An 18910-nucleotide genomic window follows, 5' to 3' on the forward strand; every position below is an offset into this window, starting at 1 on the left:
AAGTGAGTAAAATGGGGAAAGTGAGCAGGGAAAGGTTATTAAAAGACTATGCAAAAACGAATTGGGCCCAGAAATAACAATAAGATGAATAAAAATACTATTTTAAAAAACAAAATTACAATGATTTGCACTTTTATCACAAAGAGCAATAAAATGGGCAGAAAACAAACGGGTCAGGCAGGAAAGGAAATCTTTTCAAATCTGTTGTCATAAATAAAAGAATTAAAAGTGCACAGCAACAGTGACGGCGAGCATTTGGGGACTCTCTTATTTCCTGCGAGAGTTCGTTCAGTGTTTAAATGGCATGATTTGCACATAGATTATTTATTAGACACAGGGCCTTCTTTTGAGTTTGGTAGATAGGGTACTCCGTCAGAAACGTGGTGGATGTCCCGTCTGCTGAATTACCAAGTGCATCACACCTATGGCACTTGTCCCACAGTGGACAGGGCATTTTTCACATTCTGACAGAGTATCGCGTCCACCCGATTCTACATAACGCCTGTAGATGGTAGACATTGTTTGAGTTAGTTGATAACCTAATGCACGTCATTTTTGCTATTAATCCATTAACTGTCACAATGATGTAAATTACGAATTCCTTTTCATTTTTTTTACTAGGACCTCTTATTGCTAGTACACTCTTTTCATTACGAGCCCATGAGAAGGAAAGTTTGTGTCCTGTTGACCACCCGGACCTCGCGAGAACACCCGTGGGTGACCATTCTCATGGTGAGTAATCCTGGGCTGCCAGGGCTCTGTCGAAGGGGAAGAGCTATTTACTTCTGCTCGGACAGCGAATGTGTTATGTTAGTTTAACTTTATGCTTTTTGCTGTTGAGGGAGAAACCATGTTCAGAAGAGGAACCGACTGCAAAGGCTGCACTGTTCACCATTACAACCACTGAACGTGTTGTCTTTTGCATGTCTCACACTCCTGAGGATGTGAGCTGCTGTGGCTAACTGTGAACGACCATCGTAAGACACTGGCTGCTGTGGATTGTGACTGACCATTTTAAGACACTAGCCACTGTGGCTTCTGATTGTTCATCTTAAGGCACTGACCACTGTGGTTTGTTGTGAATGACCATCATATCCAGAGCGGCCAGTAATGCTCTCTTTTTAGAAAAGAAATTAAAAAAACATAATCACCCGTCTTAGATTCTTCTGTCTGTGCTGGGAAATGAGTATGTAGTATAACAAGCATAATAATGAAAAATAACCTTTCCACAGTTGTATCTGGCAAGGTCTAAAGGAGCCAAAACATCTTCTATAGTATTCATAATTGTGATTGTACAATAACTAGCCTTCCTTGTTTATGGGAAGCGTGCAGCTAAAGGGACCATTTTGTTGTGTAAGTAAACCACTAGTTTCTTTGATAACAGGTTGTGTGAGGGATAGCTCCGCTTCGACCCTGGGAATAAAAGGAGAAGAAAGCCACCATGCACAGGATCCCCACAGCACAAGCCGAAGAAGAAGCCGAGAGAATCTCATCACAGGTCAGGCACAGGGAGGGGTATCTTTTGGTTGAAAGTTAAATTGCGAGGTATATTGGCTGTAATCAAGAGTCACCGGGAGCAGTGTTTGCAGGAGGGTGGGGGAAGGGCAATACCACCTCAGGACATTGTAGTATTTTTGGGCCTGGGATTATCGGGTCCCAAATACCAGAACCAGTGATCCTGGAGGGACCAGACCAGACCTGACCTGGATTTAAAGTTATGGGGTAGCTGCAGCACCGGGTCCACCACCCAGCCTGCGTCTGCACAAAAGGGAAAGCAGCAGCTGCTGACACAGCCCCACCGTCACCTGCTCCGTCACCCTTCTAAATCCACACATACCTCTATACCCGATCTAGGTCGGGGGACTCCCAGTTTCTAAACAAAAAATGGCTTTATTTTGGCTTTCTCTCACCTGAAATTGCTTTAAAAAAATACATTCTTAATTTGTGGGTGCGTTATGTTCTAAGTATATCTAAAGTTGCAATGCTAACATCCGCACAGTAGTGCACAGAATTACACCATGGGGCAAAGAGGACCATTTGTTAAAAATGGTGAAACAGTTGTCTAGGTAGGGAATATATTATCAATCCAAGTGAAACCAAACAGATATTGTAACTTTCTCTGGGATACCTGAACACCAATTACTTTTATATAAAATCTATTTACTTTCCCACAAAAGTTATGAAATTGTGAAAGAGATTTGTTTTATTATCTTTTTCACATGTTGTGTCGCTACCAGCTCTGCCTCTGAATTTGACAGAATGTATATTTATTGTGGATGGAAAAGATGTGTATTTCATGGCGGCAATCCACAGTTATCCACCAAAGAAATGCTACTGATAGCTGGAAACACTTTTTATCAATATTATTCCTCGGGCCGTGTTTTCGTGGCTGATACATCAGCAACAGGACCCCCTGTCCCTGGCTGCACATATGCTTATTGACTTAAAATAGGGATAAATCAATACATTCATTCTATTGTGAAGAATATATACAGCATTAAAAGGGGATCTCTGATGCTGGTGCTAGTACTGAATCAACCAAAGCCTCGCCTTTGGGGTCGACGCTATTCTGAGATGAATGCAGGTCCTTGTGTTCAAACAAAGGTAAAGCCACACAAACCGCTGGATTCTTGTAAAACACTCACCAATGAATCCCCGTCTCCCTGTCCAGTCTTTAATTGTTCTAGTCTTACTGTAGTGTGCTGACTATTCCAGTCGCACCTGTTAAGAGTCCCTTGGCCGACAGGCAGTGATGGTGTATCTGCCTGCCATGCAGAGAGGAGGAAACTTAACTTGAGCCCAAAGACCCCTCATGCTCCTCTAACCTGAAGCAGGGACCATTGAGAGACGTCCGTTGATCCCTAAGTCCCTTCACGCTCATCTAACCCGAAGAAGGAACCATTGAGAGACGGTCGTTGAGCCCTAAGACCCCTCGCGCTCCTCTAACCTGAAGAAGGAACCATTGAGAGGCGACCATTGAGCCCTAAGACCCTTCGCGCTCCTCTAACCTGAAGAAGGAACCATTGAGAGAAGGCCGTTGAGGCATACTAAACTCGAATTTCTTCCTTGTTCCCTGGGTCAGTTTAGGATGATAAGATGTTATAATCAAACTGCCCGTTCTGGCCTATGAGAACAGATAGCCTTGCAATAGTAAAAAACGAAATTGGCTGTTATTCACTAACAGGACATGCCACACACCAGGGCATGTCCCCACTTTCACATACACTGCACCCTGCCCACTGGGGTATCTTGGGCCTTCCTTCGGGGTGACTGACATGCAAAAGAGGGAAGGTTTAGGACTTGGCCAGTGTGTGCACTGGCCAAGTCGGCATGACCGTTACCAACTGCACGCTGACTCTGCAATGGCAGGTCTGAGTTACCTTTTTAAGGCTACTCACGTGGGTGGCACAATCAGTGCTGCAGGCCCACTAGTAGCCTTTGATTTACAGGCCCTGGCACTCTCCGTGCACTTTACTAGGAACTAACAAGTAAATCAAATATCCAGTCATGGAAACACCAATCCATAACATAATTTATACAGAGAGCATATGCACTTTAGCACTGATTAGCAGTGGTAAAGTGCCCAGAGTCCTAAAACCAACACAAACAAGTCAGGAAAAAAATAGGAGGAAGAAGCAAAAAGTTTGGGGATAACCCTGCAAAAAGGGCCATTTCCAACAACAACCCTGCCAGGGACTGGACATATATTGTCAAGTTTCCCCTCAGGGGCCTTCCCCCGACCGTTCGAGGTTAGCACACAAAAAAATGTGTATTCTTAAGCTAAAGGCTTCTATTATATACCATCCTAGTACAAAATTTAAATTGCAAAGTGATTAGGACAATCACATGTGAATTGAGAGCAATAAATATAACAAGTATTTGTAATGCAATAGGTATCGCATTCGCAAGAGTTTGCGCTATTGGCATTGTAAATGCCAATGACTTTTATTTATGTGTTTTGAAAACCTACAAGCGGTGCGTAAACACACATTTTGTACTTCTAGTCCTTGCTTACGAGAAGCACGGCTGGCATTAAAAGAGGCAGTTTCTGCCAGCCTTCTATAAGTACAAAGTGTGTGTTTATGCACCTCTTGCAGATTTTTAAAACACTTAAATAAAAGGCATTTTCATTTAAAATGCCCATATTTAAACTCTCGCAAATGCGAGACCTATTGCATTGCAATTGCTTGTTTAATATTTTTTAGAGGACAGCGGACTGAGTCCCACAGTCCTAAAATGGCTGTCACCCGTCTTCTCGGGTCCTGTGCATGGCGTGGTTCAGTACTATCCTAGGACTAAAATGAAAGAAAATTAAAAATGTTGAAGTTTTAAAATCGACTCTACAATTTCACTTACCAACATATTGCCAAAGTAAGTTGATGTTGAGTGAGAACAGTCAATGTATTGTTTCTTATACATGCTTGCCTTGAGCGCTATACTGGTAAGGTAGCAGTGAACACTCTAGCTTTTCAATGTGTTCCTAGGGCCAGGGTTTATGTAGGCAAGAGGATTGCACACCCAGGTTCTTCTCCTTGCATTGAGTAAACGTGAGTGCTGCTATGTGTTTGAAGTTTTATTGAGTACCTGTGAGAGTGTGACATTTGTAACAATGTGTTTTGTTTCTGTGCAATAGTGTCTGCAAAACTGCATTTTTTTGTGCCCTTTATTGTTCAGGATTTTCACTGGGTGGGTATAAGCAACAGGAGTTCATTGTTCTCCATCATTTTTTAAATCTTTGAGCATCATCATTGGAAAATATTGGTTAGTGCGGTCAATTTTCGCACTGTGTGCCCAGCACCTCAGTGGTTTATAAACAAACATCCGTGCAGTGGATGCAATGATGGTGAGCTGAAAGCAAGGTCGTCTGTTCTCATCTGCAACCCACGAGGACTAGGAGCTAGCTACTGTTCTGGACTTTGTTAAATGTACAGGGGCCACCATATGTCCCTGCAAGGTATCAGTAGATGGATTTTAGGAATAACTCGAAGTGCTGTGAAAGAACATAGTTTAGAGCATAACGAACTGTCCGCAGTCTCTCTGCCCAATGTAAGGGTAATGGCAGTGACCCGATACAAAAATATGTTTAGAAGAAGCGACCGCCATTGTCCCGCGAGTGCTGTGTAGGGGCAGCCACTATTAAAGTGAAAGCGTACATAGCGTGCTCCATATAGGAGAAGCGGCTAATATTGTCCCACGAGTGCGGTGTGGGTGTGCTGCAAACGCGCGAAGCTGACGCTATTGTGCCGCATTATTCATTAAAGAAAACAGTGCTCACTGACTTTTAAAGTAGACGGTGTAACAACACAAGTAAAAAGTCCAGTCATTATGGGAGGTTACAAGGTGGTACCAAGGAGGGACTGCTAAGCCTATTCACGAATTAAAAGGAACGATTTTGCAAGGACAGTAACGGGAGCCATTTGAAAAGATGGGCAGGTAATGGGCAGAGCTTCTATGTCATTACTCCATACAGCATGCATCGCAGAGCAGCGCATGCGCTGCCCAGGCTCGACCTAAAAACTGTGTACCGAATGAAGAAAGTGAGCACTATATTAAACTGTATATATTTTTTCTTTAAATAGCCTATCATTAATTTCCAGTAGCTGTGAAATCTGCTATTATAAGAATGAGATACAGGATCTGAAACGAAGGCTGAGCACAGGCCATCCTGACAGACTCTGATTGTTTGAGGCTGTGTGGGGCGTGGGCGCCAAATGTGTTGGAGACCTCTCCCTGTTCCAAAACCGAGCATGCTATCTCGTTTATAGCTATGCACATCAGGATGCATGCAAAATGCACTTGTGAACAACAAAATGAGATAGGAAGTCAGATTGAAAGGGGTCGTTGTTGGAGCGATAAGAAGATGGCAGCGTAGCTCAACTACTCCCACCCGTGCAAACGCTCTTAAGCCGATAGTGATTACAAAATGGTCTAATTCTTGCTATAGAAGGCGTGTGGTGGTAGCCCAGGATATCCAGCTGAAGGCTTCACCCAAAATGTGCTGCTCCTGCCCACCAGTATACAGCATAGGTGAAGGGGATGAGCCCTGAGACCGGAACTACTACACCCATATGCAGCGTATCCACCGAAACTCAACAGTGAAGGATCTAGGCAATGGCTCCAGAGGGGACAGAGTCGCGCACCTGCAAGTTCTCTTTGGATGGGGCGTCTGCCGTATTTCTGCGGTTCTGCATTTAACGAACAGCATCAGTCACACGGCCGAGTCTCAAAATGGCAGCTATGGTTGTCCTCGGAGCATAATACTAAGGGCTCAGGACTTTTTTTTGGCACTCTTCTACCCAGATTTATTTTGATCTGCACCATCGCATGGCTTATATAAACCTAAAAGGCCACTATATATTTTATGAATCAAGCGGTTGTCTCCCTCTATGCTGACTTGATCTCGCCTCACCCTAATATAGTTGTCATTGTATCATTCAACCTGAAGGTCCGCTCCTAGTGTTGCAACCGCTGTCCTTGATTCCCATTTCTGTACTGCACCACATTTACTAGTGTTACTCTTATCAAGGGATTTGGAGTGTTACAACCCTTTGGTCTGTCTGATTTTACAATGGTGCCCATCAACATAACCTACAGCTATTAGGAAGGGAAACCTTGTTACACCCCTCATAAGCAAACCTTAACGTGCCTTGTGTTGTACTGCTGTTTGACGCTTCCTTCAAGCAAGATCATCTTCAGTCTGCTGTCGGCCCCACACAAAAGGAAGTCTGCCATTTACTAATACCCGTACTCGCGCTTGCACTTGCATGTGTATACTATCAATCATCCGCATTGTTTAGGCATCTCTAATCTCTATGCCAGAAGTGTCAATCCTATGTATGAAATGTCTGGGAAGGAATCTGAAGTTAACTTGAAGAGATCCAAGGTTGATCCGCCATTACCAGATTCACCTATAAAAAAGAAAACTGACCTGAACTTTAAAATGGGTATAATTCGTAAGAACTTAGCAGAGGTGAGCGACCTGGCAAAATCACCCAAAGCAAACCCTGACGTCATGCAAACCGAGATTTCTGCTATCAGATCCGATATAAAGTCTATCAAAAGTAGAACCATGGAGGCGTTGTCTCGGATCCGCCCAGATGAAGATGTAACCAACAGCTTTTCTAAGGATTTGGCCTCCCTCCAGTCATTATCATGGTTCCTTTAAAGAGACATATCGTAGCTGGAGGATCGTAGCAGGAGAGGGAATCTTCGTATTTTTGTTCTACCAGAGGGGTTGGAAGACTTTGTAGGTAGGAAAATGGTTTCAACACATCACTGATCTAACATTCACCAAAGGCTTCAAACTGGAACATGCCCATCGTGTACCATCCTATAAACCAACGAATGTGAAGTTCTCACGCCCTGTAGTATGCAATTCCACAAGCTTCCAACACCCAGGGATGATCCTGAACTTTAGGAGGAAAAATAATATTAGGTGGAACGGCCATAAAATCTGCATATCTCAGGAGTGTTATAAGATGACTGTTGATATCTGGCGGGGCTTCCAGGGTCTTATTCAAAGACTTAAAGACAGTAATATTCCTTCCGCAGCCACATTTAGGATCACAATAGATGGCCTTCAAGGATCACAAGGTTATGTGCTTTTTTCTTATATGGCTCGACTCTCAAAACATGGAGATTCCTTGATCTCATACAAAAGGAAGGCATCATTTGGGCATCAGGACATACAATGTGACTCTTCTGCTTCTAGATCCAGCTCCATTTGTTCATGTTGTGGTACAATTAATTGTTCTTTGTTCTAGGGTCACTGTGGTCCCTTTAGCGAGCCTATGTCTCTTCTTGACATAGTACATATGATTTGGTAGGCTCCGACTCAAGGAAGTCATCTGCGTTGACGGCATTGCTTTTACTGCTGGAAATGGCAATGTGATTTAAAATAGCAGGATGGTATGGCTTTGAATGTTCAAATAATGTGCTAGCTTATCACATACGTACCCTTAGTGAATTTGACAGTTCCATACCACTTTGTCAGTATATGATTGACAGGCGTTTTGGGTCGATCGCGTTATGGTTTAATGGTTACCCTCCAGCACGGTATATGATATTAAGATTTAAGTTCAATCCACCAGTATTTTTTCTTGGGATCCAATATAAGGTTGTGGTTAGAATGCGGGGAGGAGAGAATTCTACGTCTCTATGGCCATCCTTACATGTTTACTTACAGGAAGTGGGGGTGGGCGGGTTGGGGGTGATTGGAGGGGTATTCAGGGGTTTTCTGTTTGTTTTCTACTTACAAACAACACTGTCATTATCTGTAGTATATTGCCTATGTTTCTAAATTGTATTACACGTTATTCCTCTTTGTCTTCTAGTGCTCTTACACCATCCATTTATGTGAAGACTCGTACGCGGTCTCCTCTCAGCACATTGCCTCGATCTGTCCCAGTCCACAAATATACGACAGCCTCAGTGATTGATATCTTTGTTGTCACCATGATTACCTGGAAACCAAAGACTTCCAATCTGAAAATTGTCTCATTCAATGTTAAAGGGCTTCACCACCCAATCAAATAGAAAAAAACAAAAAACGACTACCTCTTGAGGCAAAAAGGTGATATCACCTTGCTCCAGTACACCTCAATCCGAGATAAGGAATCTAGTTTCCTTAAAAGCAAAAGAATAGTGGAAGTGACATGTTCCCCAGCAATGCATAAAAAGAATGGGGTATTCATACTTATAGCTAATAAAGCAAACATTAAGTTGAATTTTACTTACTTAACTGCCTCTGAAGGATGGTGGATTGTAGCCAAACAGAGCATCCATGTTGTAAACATCTACGGCCCAAACTCCGATGACCGTTCCTTTTGGGATGACCTTTCAAACAGGATAAGTAACATTCTGGATAACACACTTCTATTAGTTGGCATGGACTTTAACTTACCAATGGGACGTGCTCTTGGATAGGAATTCCAAATTTAAATACCAGTCATCAAAGGCACAGAAAGCTATGATCAGACTCTGCCATAGGTTTAATTTTAAAGATTGCTGGAGAGTACAACATCCGGACACAAAGGCTTCAACTTTTTGTTTTCACCCGCATAATTCTTTTAGCAGACTAGACTACATTCTTTTAACGGATAGTTTCACCCACCTTGACCACACAGTCATCAATCTCGGGGCCTAATTTAGATCTTGGAGGAACTCCATAAGCAAACCAACACACACAAAAGCATACCTACCAACCAAAAGCAAACACAAACAACCACCAGATTATCAAACACCAGTCATAAAAAACATGTCCAAACCTACACAACATTCACCGGACCCACATGGAAACGGCCAAACATACAGAAACAATCACATCACCCACTGCAGCTCACTCTACCATCAAAAGCCACTCCTCTACCGCCCTTCCTAAACTTAAGCCTTTTTTCATTACTTTTATTTTTGTAATTTTCAAACGTCCTTGTGAGAATTATCTAAATTATTTTCACATATTTTTAATTTTACCATTGATTATTGTTTTTGTGTTTATTTTAATTTAATAAGTGAACAAATAAACACATTTGCATTATGCATAAGAAAAGAATTGCATATAAAAGCAATTTAAAAACGCACAAAGCCAGAGCAAATTTAAACAGACAATTCATAAGAAAACAAGTACTAAAGTAGCTTACTTTTGATTCTGGTGACGACGGAGTTGATTTGCTTTGTGGTCTACTAGCAGCAACAAAGGTAGGACTAGCCGGTTCATGAGGGAAATGGAAGTGGAAAACAGGAAAAAAGGTGTGTTTCTACCTCATATCCCTTTGTTTATGCCTACTCAGGTTTGGAGGTTTCCCCGCCACAATTTCCTTGGCAGAAAGGCACATTGTGATTGGGCCGGGGGTAATATTGGCTGGACTCCCTCTGTTGGCCGTTTCTGCCAATGTCGACGTGAGAGGAAAGTCCTGCTGGAGTTGGCAGGATTCCAACGGACTATCGTCCATGCACTCAACAGCATTTAAATAGCGCAGGCGGTCCCCCTAGTAGAAGGTAAGAGAATGCCACGATAAAGTAATGGTGGGACCTGATCCACCAAGATCTAAATCCGGGCCTAAGAATCTTATTAGATTACTCCTGTATCAGTGAGTCACTCATGGGATCCAACCCAAAACCAGGTGACAAAATCTAGAGGTTCAATGACGGCGTCTTGAAAAAGGCAGAGACTGTGGCTGTGATAAAAGAAGCAATATCTAATTAGTTATCTGATAATGCACCGTAAGACTCGTCACCACATGTAAGAATGGAAGCACTCAGAGCTACGATTAGAGGAAATGTCATTAAACTGTCCTCAATCGAACAACACGCTTACAAATTCACTTACAACAAGAAATCAAACTTTTAGAATCCCGACAATTGGTGCACAGACCAAAAAACATTATCAATGCTCATATCCAAGAAATATGGATATAATAAATTACTTAGCGTATGAGTCGGTACTTGGATCAATACATATGAGTCTAAATTTATGCAACTGCAACGCAGCTAGTAAAATATTAGCCTCATATTTAAAGCATAAACAAAACTCCCAAAATATATCAGTCCTGAAAGATGAGGGCACACTCGTACCTCCCTTCAAAAAATAATTCAAGTATTTGAGGATTTTTACCAAAAATGATAGGCAGGCGAACAGCATTTCTGTAGAGAAAACCGTGATAAATATTATGCTCCCACATCTAAGCGAAGCTGATATCACATCTCTTAACAAACCTATCTCCAAAGAAGAAATTAAACTGACCATTAAGACACTCAAAACAGATAAAGCCCTGGGTCAAGATGGGTTCTAAGACAGATTCTATATAGTTTTCTCAGATCAGACAGTGGAAAATCAGTTTAATCAGTTCTCCTCCACTAGCTCGATACAAGGCGCTTTGGCCGAAGCCTTAATAGTATTTCTCCCAATGGAAGGTAAGGACCTTACTCTAGCGAATAATAACAGACGGATATCCCAAATCTATATCCACTGTAAAATGTATGTGAAAATACTTGGTAAAAGACTTGAACCTCTCATCAACACCCGAATCAGTCCATCACAAGTAGGTTTCTTGAAAGCCGTTTTTTGCCAGTGATAACACTTGGTTATTGTGTCACATGAGTGAGAAAGTCAAATCAACAACTTCTCCAACATTTGCAATTCCTTAAGGCTCGGAAAAAGCGTTCATAAGGTGTCCTGAACCTTTATCGAGGCCATCCTCCATAAATGGAATCTAGATTCGTATTTAAAGAAAATGGTAATGTCAATCTACTTTGATCCTCAAGCAGGGGTCTGAACAGGGGGATACATCTCAGGTTACTTTAAATTGGGACAAGGGACAAGACAAGGGTGTCCCCTCTTCATCTGTGTTTCTACTGGCATTATAACCACTTTTGCTTAATATTTAAAACAATACAGATATATAAAAGGTGTCCCTTTCAATAACTTCACAGCCAAATTAGCCACATGCGGACGATATCTTAGTAATCACAGACGATTCACAACCTTCTGTTCTAGTCCTTAAGGGTACAATAGAAAAATACTCCTAAGTTTCAGGATACAAGCTAAATAGAGATAAGTCTGAGGTCAAATTACTGAATAGGCTAGGTTCTAAGTATATGTTGGGGTCTGCAGGATTAGCTTGGCAACCCAGCTATCTTAAGTACCGAGGTCTAGAATTCAGAGATAATCTCCTACACACGCTGGAACATAATGAAGAAATCACTATCAAAAAAGTGTGGACATGTTAGATGGTTGGACCCCAAAATTCATGAATTTGTGGGAAAGAATAAAATCCATACAATGATGGTTACTCCGCTTATAAATTACCTCTTAAGCATGTTCCCCCTTGAATGTTCAGTTGATTTCATCTAAAGTGTAAACAAGATGCCAAATAAAGTTTTATGGTAAGGCAAATGAGCTCAAATTACTTAAAAAAAACTCTGTCTCCCAAAAGAGCTTGGAAGGGTAAGGGTGGAGAATTTTAGGAAATACCAACTAGCCTTCCTGGCTAAGCAAGAACTACAATGGGCCTACCATCGAATGTATACCTACCAACATGGCTTCTAGTGGGACAGCATTACTCCGTAGGAGCATACCCTGTTCAAGGTGCATCCTTATTAACACTAAAAAGGCCCTTCAGGGTTTAGATTCTCTCTCCGACGTTGGGACTAAAGCCGCTAATATGGCATCCTTAGGGTACAGTGCAAAATTCAAATTAAAAGGCAAGCCTATTTAATGGGATCATTGGATTTCCAAAGGTATCTTGTTTGTTAAACATTTAGACTTTCCATCTCACCCTATTTTGTTTGAAAATCTCCAAACACATTTTGGTCTAAATAGCATAGAATTTTATAACTTATTGAAACTAAAATCTTTTATTAAAAAAATGCCTAACCCATTTAAAGACCCATCAATGACTCATTTATTCTCGAAATTGAACTCAAAAGGCCATCATGTATTCAAATTTTATGACCAGTTCTTAGCAAAATCCTCGAACCCGTTTAAACACCCGATATCCAAATGGAAAATGATGTCCTCAGTTTAACCCCTGCGATAAAGATGGGAGTACAGATTTGCAGATAAGATCACTCCAGTTCTTTCACAAACCAAGTACTAACTCCTTCATAGAGGATACTGTGGACCTGATGATTGTCGATACAAAATGAAACTAGAGGAGGACCAACCAACCTTTGTGGGATTGTGGGGAAGGGTTTGGGGATCTCACACATATCCTGTTTCACTGCAGGCCAGTTAAACTCTTCTGGACAAAGATGTTTAGTTGTATCACATTAGTTCTAGGTTTCCATCCCTAAGAACCTACATTATTCTGGGGTATTTTACCTAAACATAAAAAATTAAAATGATAGCGCCCTTTTGGGCCTACCATTGACTACCGCCTGCAAATTAGTTTGAAATAATTGGAAGACTGCAGAAACTTTCTCTAAAGCATCCAGCAACTGGATAATCATCTTAGAGACGCTGATGACGTCTGTTTGAAGAATTCAGCATGAAAATCACAGTACAAGGCTTTGTGGAAGTCACTTGATACCCACCATGAACCCTACACATGCCATCAGCACCGCAATACTTTGTGCTTCTCAATCTTTTCAGGCCCACTATTGCAGTATTTCTTAGTATGGTGATGAGCTATTGTGGTGATATTGTCTCCAGTCAATTTCATTGGAGGCCGTTTTCTCTTTCACTATATGTCAAGCTATAATTGTGTGCGTCTCTCCTCGGAGTATTTTAGAAATGTATCAAAATACCAACATCGAGGTGTAATAATGTACGCGCACTCTGATAACTCTCTATACTTTTCTTACTATTGTACGTTTATATAGTACTGTAATTTTCTATCTAGTTTTGGAAAACGTAATGAAGATTATTTGAATTTTTAAAAAATAAGACTGAAAAATGTCTTCAAAATTTCTAAAACTTTATATGTTGGCCAGCAGGATTTCCACTTCTCTGTGATGAAGTGCATTATAGGAAAAATGACGAGTTGGAAACGTTGTCGATGCATCACCCTTGTGAAGAAGAATACAGTCCCAGCCTTGGCACAGGTGAGTGGGAGGCGCTTAGCACGCGGTCACTTTCATCATCTATCTTGCCTTTTTATAAGCCCTTTGTAGCTTCACATATGACCTGGTTCCACATGATTACAGAGCCCCTGCATCCTTCCGTGGGCTGTCATCTGCTCATAGGCCCCTTTTCCCTGTCCTGTGAAGGGCTCTCCGGACTTCCCCTGTTCTTCTTCTTTTTTTCACAAAGAAAATATAACTTTATATGTGAGATCATAGATGACTTACCTCTTGTATGCTACACATGATTCCGAACTTTGATGTTTCTTCTAACAGCAGAACATAATGTCCTTTCCATCATTATAAAAGAGGAGGAGGAGGAACCGTGTACATTGGACCGTCAAGATGTTCGGAATAGAGCAAGCGGCTATAGATCAACAGGTGAGTGAAGTGCACTTACCTGCATCTAATAGTTGTATTAAGTCACTGTTGGCCTTCTACCCATGCGTACCCGGTGCCATAAGTCCAGTTCCTGGTAACGTACTGCAGCCGGATCATTGATTAGACATTTCTCTTATTGTAACTTTGACTTGAGAAGAAGAAAGGGAAATTGGGCCATCTCTGTCCCCACATATTCTAAGAAGCTCTCTACATATTATTTATCACTTGGCCGGGTTTGGGTCAGAGCAGATCATTACACTAAAAGACCCCTTCTTCCGGTCTTGATTCACCCAGTGGAGTACGGTTAGAAAACCATTGCCCTGTGTATAGTGGAAGTGCGGTACCATCTCCAATGTCCTAGAATAGCCACCCAGATTAGTTGCAGCAAAGAAATGTCTTCCTTCTTAGGGGCGCTGAATATTAGCAGAGGGCCTGGCCAAAGGCAGATGAGTCCTGCAGGATGGATAGGACAAGTGTAGGGTAGATGTCTGGAAGGACTGATCTGTAGGTGCAGCACACCTGCCTACGCCAGTAAACATGTAATGCGCGGTTCTGCACCACCAGAAGTGACTGCCCATTACAATACCACGTCTCAGCATCTCAGGAGGGGTCATTCTGGGCACTGTGAGTCAAGGACTTGGCACCTGATTTAGAGTTTGGAGGATTGATTACTCGATCACCAACGTGACGAATACCCTGCCCACCTTATCACAAGAGCATTATACGCTGCGGTACTTTGATTCAAGGACTTCGGACCCATTTAGGTTTTGGCGGATGTATTACTCGATCACCAATGTGACGTATATCCTGTCTACCTTATCGCAAGCACGTTTGAAAGGGCACTTTTCTTTTGCGCCCGCCTGTCGCACTGCGATTGTGGAAAATCATTCCTTAATAAGACTCTTTCTTAGTAATCACATAATTGTAATCTTAATTTTTGAAATTTATCCAAAATCTTAACTTGTGTGTTTTCTTTGATAACATCACTGCGGAGACTCCATGTTTGTTCGTTGAATTATTTATTCATCATTTTCAAATACCAGACGTTGCCTGCTTAGGCTTTTACGAAGGCATGTGAGGACAAACGTGTTTGCTTGGTTCTTGAAAATAAAATAACTAAAATATTTATTTGTACAAGAACAATTGGTCTGAATTTCATTCTTTGAGTGTGTTCAACAAATGCTTAACACTGTCCTCTGATACTGCCTTACTGCTCGACCACACTACCACAAATAAAGAGTGAGGTGTTATCTTACTTTACCTCAGCCTACCTTTAGGGTTCCACTCGACTCTGTGCACCTATACCTCACTTTGGTAGAGTATATACAGAGCCAGCTTCCTACACCATGCCATTCCAGTTGGAACCCAGCCATTTGCAAATCAGTCTTGACCCTGCTCCCCATGGGAACAGTCCAGCCCAAACTGCCTAATTCCAGCCAAGCAAAAGGCCAAGGAGTGTTTTCAAGATATTTTCTGATTCAAACGAAAAGTCACAAACTGGAATACAGGCCGATTTTAGATCTTCGATTCGCAAAGCAATTCATAAAAATGATGACATTTGAGCCACATACGGTATGACCTCTCTACCCGTGGAGCTGGGGAAATAGTAAAGGAGCAGTTGTTTTGGAGCACCCGACACGCTGGTGGTAGAAATTTTTTTTTGCTTTGAGGGCCCCTGAGTCTTCTGCGCCCCCAACCCTCATGACTGGCTGGCTACATGATAGGAGCGAGACCCATGGTTGCTTTGAAGTGACTTTGCAGTTGAAGGGGTCTGACCCTGATATTTGAGTGGCCTCCTAAGTTGGAAGGACCGGTGTGCACTTTATATCTGGCTGAGCACCATTACGTGTGAAGGCGGGTTGAAGCCCCCTTTTGTGCAGGGTGCTTACTGCGAAAACCGACAGACCGGGTGGAGGTTTTCACTGCAGGAGGCGGGGAGTAGCGGCGGCGCCCTGGTCCACTGGAGGTGATTCTGCGACAATCGGACAATGGCATCCGGCCGTATTAATCGGACAGCTACCCAGTCCAAGCTGGAGAAATTCGCCTGGCAGAAGCAGCAGGTTGAAGATCGAACAGATGCGGGGACACCGGGGGACGCTGCGGAACCGTCGAATAAGGACCTACTCTAAGCGATTACGGCCATACGGACCTCCCTTGAGGTGCGGATTGACACGGTTGCAACGGATGTAGCTCTGATCAGAGAGCATGTAAAGAAAATGGCCGAGCGGGTAGGAACCGTGGAGAACACCACTAAGGAACTAGTTCCTGACACCACCCTGCTCAAGAAACAGTTCACTGACCTCCGCTCTTCTCACGAAGCAATGGCCCTGCAGCTGGACGATTACGAAGGTCGAATGCGAAGGAACAACATTCACATTATTGGCTTGCCGGAACGAGCGGAGGGGCAGGCGGCAGACCTTTTTGTGGAGGAACTGGTCCTTAATCATTTACAACCCAGAGGACTCTCCAAATGCTTCACGATGGAGAGAGCTCACCGGGTGCCTGAGGGCCGTCCGAGGCCTGGGGCATGCCTCGGCTGTTGCTAGCGTGGGTGTTTAATTCCGAGATCGCAATGTTATTCTGCAAACAGCGAGGGCGGCCCCACCACTTACCCTGGAGAACAGTAAGATCATGTTCTTTCCAGATTGCACTTTGAGAGTGCAGAAATAATGCAGAAGTTTCCAGGAGGTGAAGCGGGCTCTCTGAGACCAAGAGGTAAAGTATGCAATGATGTTCCCCACTAAACTACGAGTGGAAGCCAATGGGAAATCCTGGTTCTTTACTCGCCCTGAGTAGGCCTGGGACTGGCTTGATGGCTGGTGCAAGGTTGAGAAAAAAGGAAAGCAGACCTTCTCAGCGGCGGATGATAACGCAGATTGGCGCCAGCAGCGGCGCTCTCCTCCACACTCTGACTCCCAGGGACACACGGGAGGGCACTGATCCAGTGCTTGGTAAGACTGTGTGGGGTTGTCGGGGCCCTCTGGTACCCTTTGGTAGCCTGGTGTTGACGCCACGATCTCCGGCACATGAGATTCCATATGTGTAGTGTTGGGGAGGATGCTAGCTCAGATTTTTGATACTTATTTGAGGTGGATGGCCCAGGTTTTTGTAACTGTTGACTAATTTACTTTTGTCACTGATTGATATATTTGGCCAACATGTTTGGCTGTTCTTAGAGGGACTGATTTTTCTTTGGTGCTCGTTGCTGCACTATGATTACCCATGTTTACTCAAGCACAACATATACAAGACTTCACCGACTCTGCTTTCCTCGCGCCGGGAGTGTCGGACCATTCCCCTGTCCTGGCGGTTCTCGGTGCGCAACGTGCGTCACAATCAGGCCCCGTCATGGGCACTAAAGATCCCGCGCATCTGAGAAAACGTATGCAAAGATACTGATTATTATTTTTAGGAGAATATAGGATCCGTGAACTCCGCGATTACACTCGGGTGCATACGGTGCTGTGATAAAGGAGAGGGCGTTATCCATGATGGCGAGCCACAGGACAGAGCGCAACCGGAGAGTGAGTGAACTAGAAACGGAGATCTTGACACATGAACGTGCTACCGCGGAGAACCCTGATCAAGATGTTCAGCATACCCTTAGTATTAAGAGATAGGATTATAAGCAAATGCTCTTGGAGCACACCAACAGGCGCGCTCTCGCCACCCGCCATCGAATATATGAACAGGGGGAAAGAACTGGGAAATTATTGACATGGCTGGAACGTAAAGAACCGTCAGCGAGGTGGGTGCGAGCAATTAAGGAGGCTGACGACATACTGATTACCAACCCCCGGGGCATTGCGGAGGCGTTCACAAAATATTACGAGCAGATATACAGACTTCCAAAGCACTTACAAGCACAACTAGCGGCAGATCTCCTCGCTACGATCGATGTTGCATGTTTCTCCCAACAAGACAGGGAAACTTTAGATGCGGACATCTCGGTTGCAGAGATTCAGAAAGCTATCGAAGACATCCATTCGGGTAAGGCGATGGGCCCTAATGGGCTTCCGATCGAGCTGTTAAAACCAATGGCTATGAAACTTGCCCCCCACTTGTTAAATCTATTCAATGAATGTTTCGAGATTGGTCTCCTCCCGGTTGATATCCGTGTGGCCACCATTGTGGTCATTCATAAATCCAGTAAACCTGTGGAGGAGTGCTCATCGTACCGACCCATCTCGCTGATAACCGTGGAGGCCAAATTGTTAGCTTACCGTCTGCTCCCTTATCTCACTGACTTGGTTCACCCTGATCACTCGGGATTCATGCCGGACCGCATCTCTCTGATAACTGTGGAGGCCAATATTTTGGCCAGATTGTTAGCTAACCGTCTGCTTCCTTATCTCACTGACTTGGTTCACCCTGATCACTCGGGATTCATGCCGGGCCGAAATACGGCACGTAATGTACGCCAATTTCATGGCGCATTGGACCGGGTAGAGACACATTTTTGCTCGCGCTTGACGCAAAAATGGCGTTCGACACCGTAGCATGGGATTATCTATTCGCGGTTCTGACTCGCATAGGGCTCGGGCCCAAGTTACTTGGGTGGATCAAACTATTTTATACGCTTCCCATTGCCCATGTCTCAGTCAACAACTATCGCTCCAAATCTTTCCCCCTCTGCCGTGGTACGAGACAGAGGCTTCCCATTGTCGCCGCTCCTTTTTGCCCTGGTCCTTGAGCCTTTGGTGGTCTGGATTAGGGGAGACCCAGGTATCGGAGGCATTAAATGGACGGGCGACCATGAAGACTATATATCATTATATGCAGACGACATTCTGCTCTATCTAGCCTCACCAGTTCGCTCACTCCACTGTGTTCTCCATATTTTCCACATATTTGGGGCCCATTCTGGCTATAAGATAAAGTGGTCCAAATCCCAAATGTATTCCCTCTGGGGTGAACCTCCACAAAGTCCTTGCGGATATAACATCCCAGTAGCGGCCCGAGGATTCAA

At 43.5% G+C, this 18910-nt stretch overlaps 1 protein-coding gene across 2 annotated transcripts in view; it reads left to right on the forward strand.

Annotated features, from left to right (window-relative positions):
- LOC147729466 (uncharacterized) overlaps positions 1 to 18910 on the forward strand; it is a 101238-nt gene that overhangs the window by 33330 nt on the left and 48998 nt on the right. Inside the window, exons 3-6 of one of the 2 annotated variants that reach the window (XM_086954335.1) lie at positions 622 to 732; positions 1385 to 1498; positions 13435 to 13542; positions 13837 to 13941. In XM_086954335.1, the coding sequence (XP_086810461.1) occupies positions 622 to 732; positions 1385 to 1498; positions 13435 to 13542; positions 13837 to 13941 (438 nt within the window). The remainder of the gene's footprint in view (positions 1 to 621; positions 733 to 1384; positions 1499 to 13434; positions 13543 to 13836; positions 13942 to 18910) is intronic. The other variant, XM_086954337.1, reaches the window with a different exon arrangement.

Source organism: Lissotriton vulgaris, chromosome 2_1 (assembly GCF_964263255.1).
Source record: "Lissotriton vulgaris chromosome 2_1, aLisVul1.2, whole genome shotgun sequence".
In the NCBI taxonomy this organism is placed as follows: domain Eukaryota; kingdom Metazoa; phylum Chordata; class Amphibia; order Caudata; family Salamandridae; genus Lissotriton; species Lissotriton vulgaris.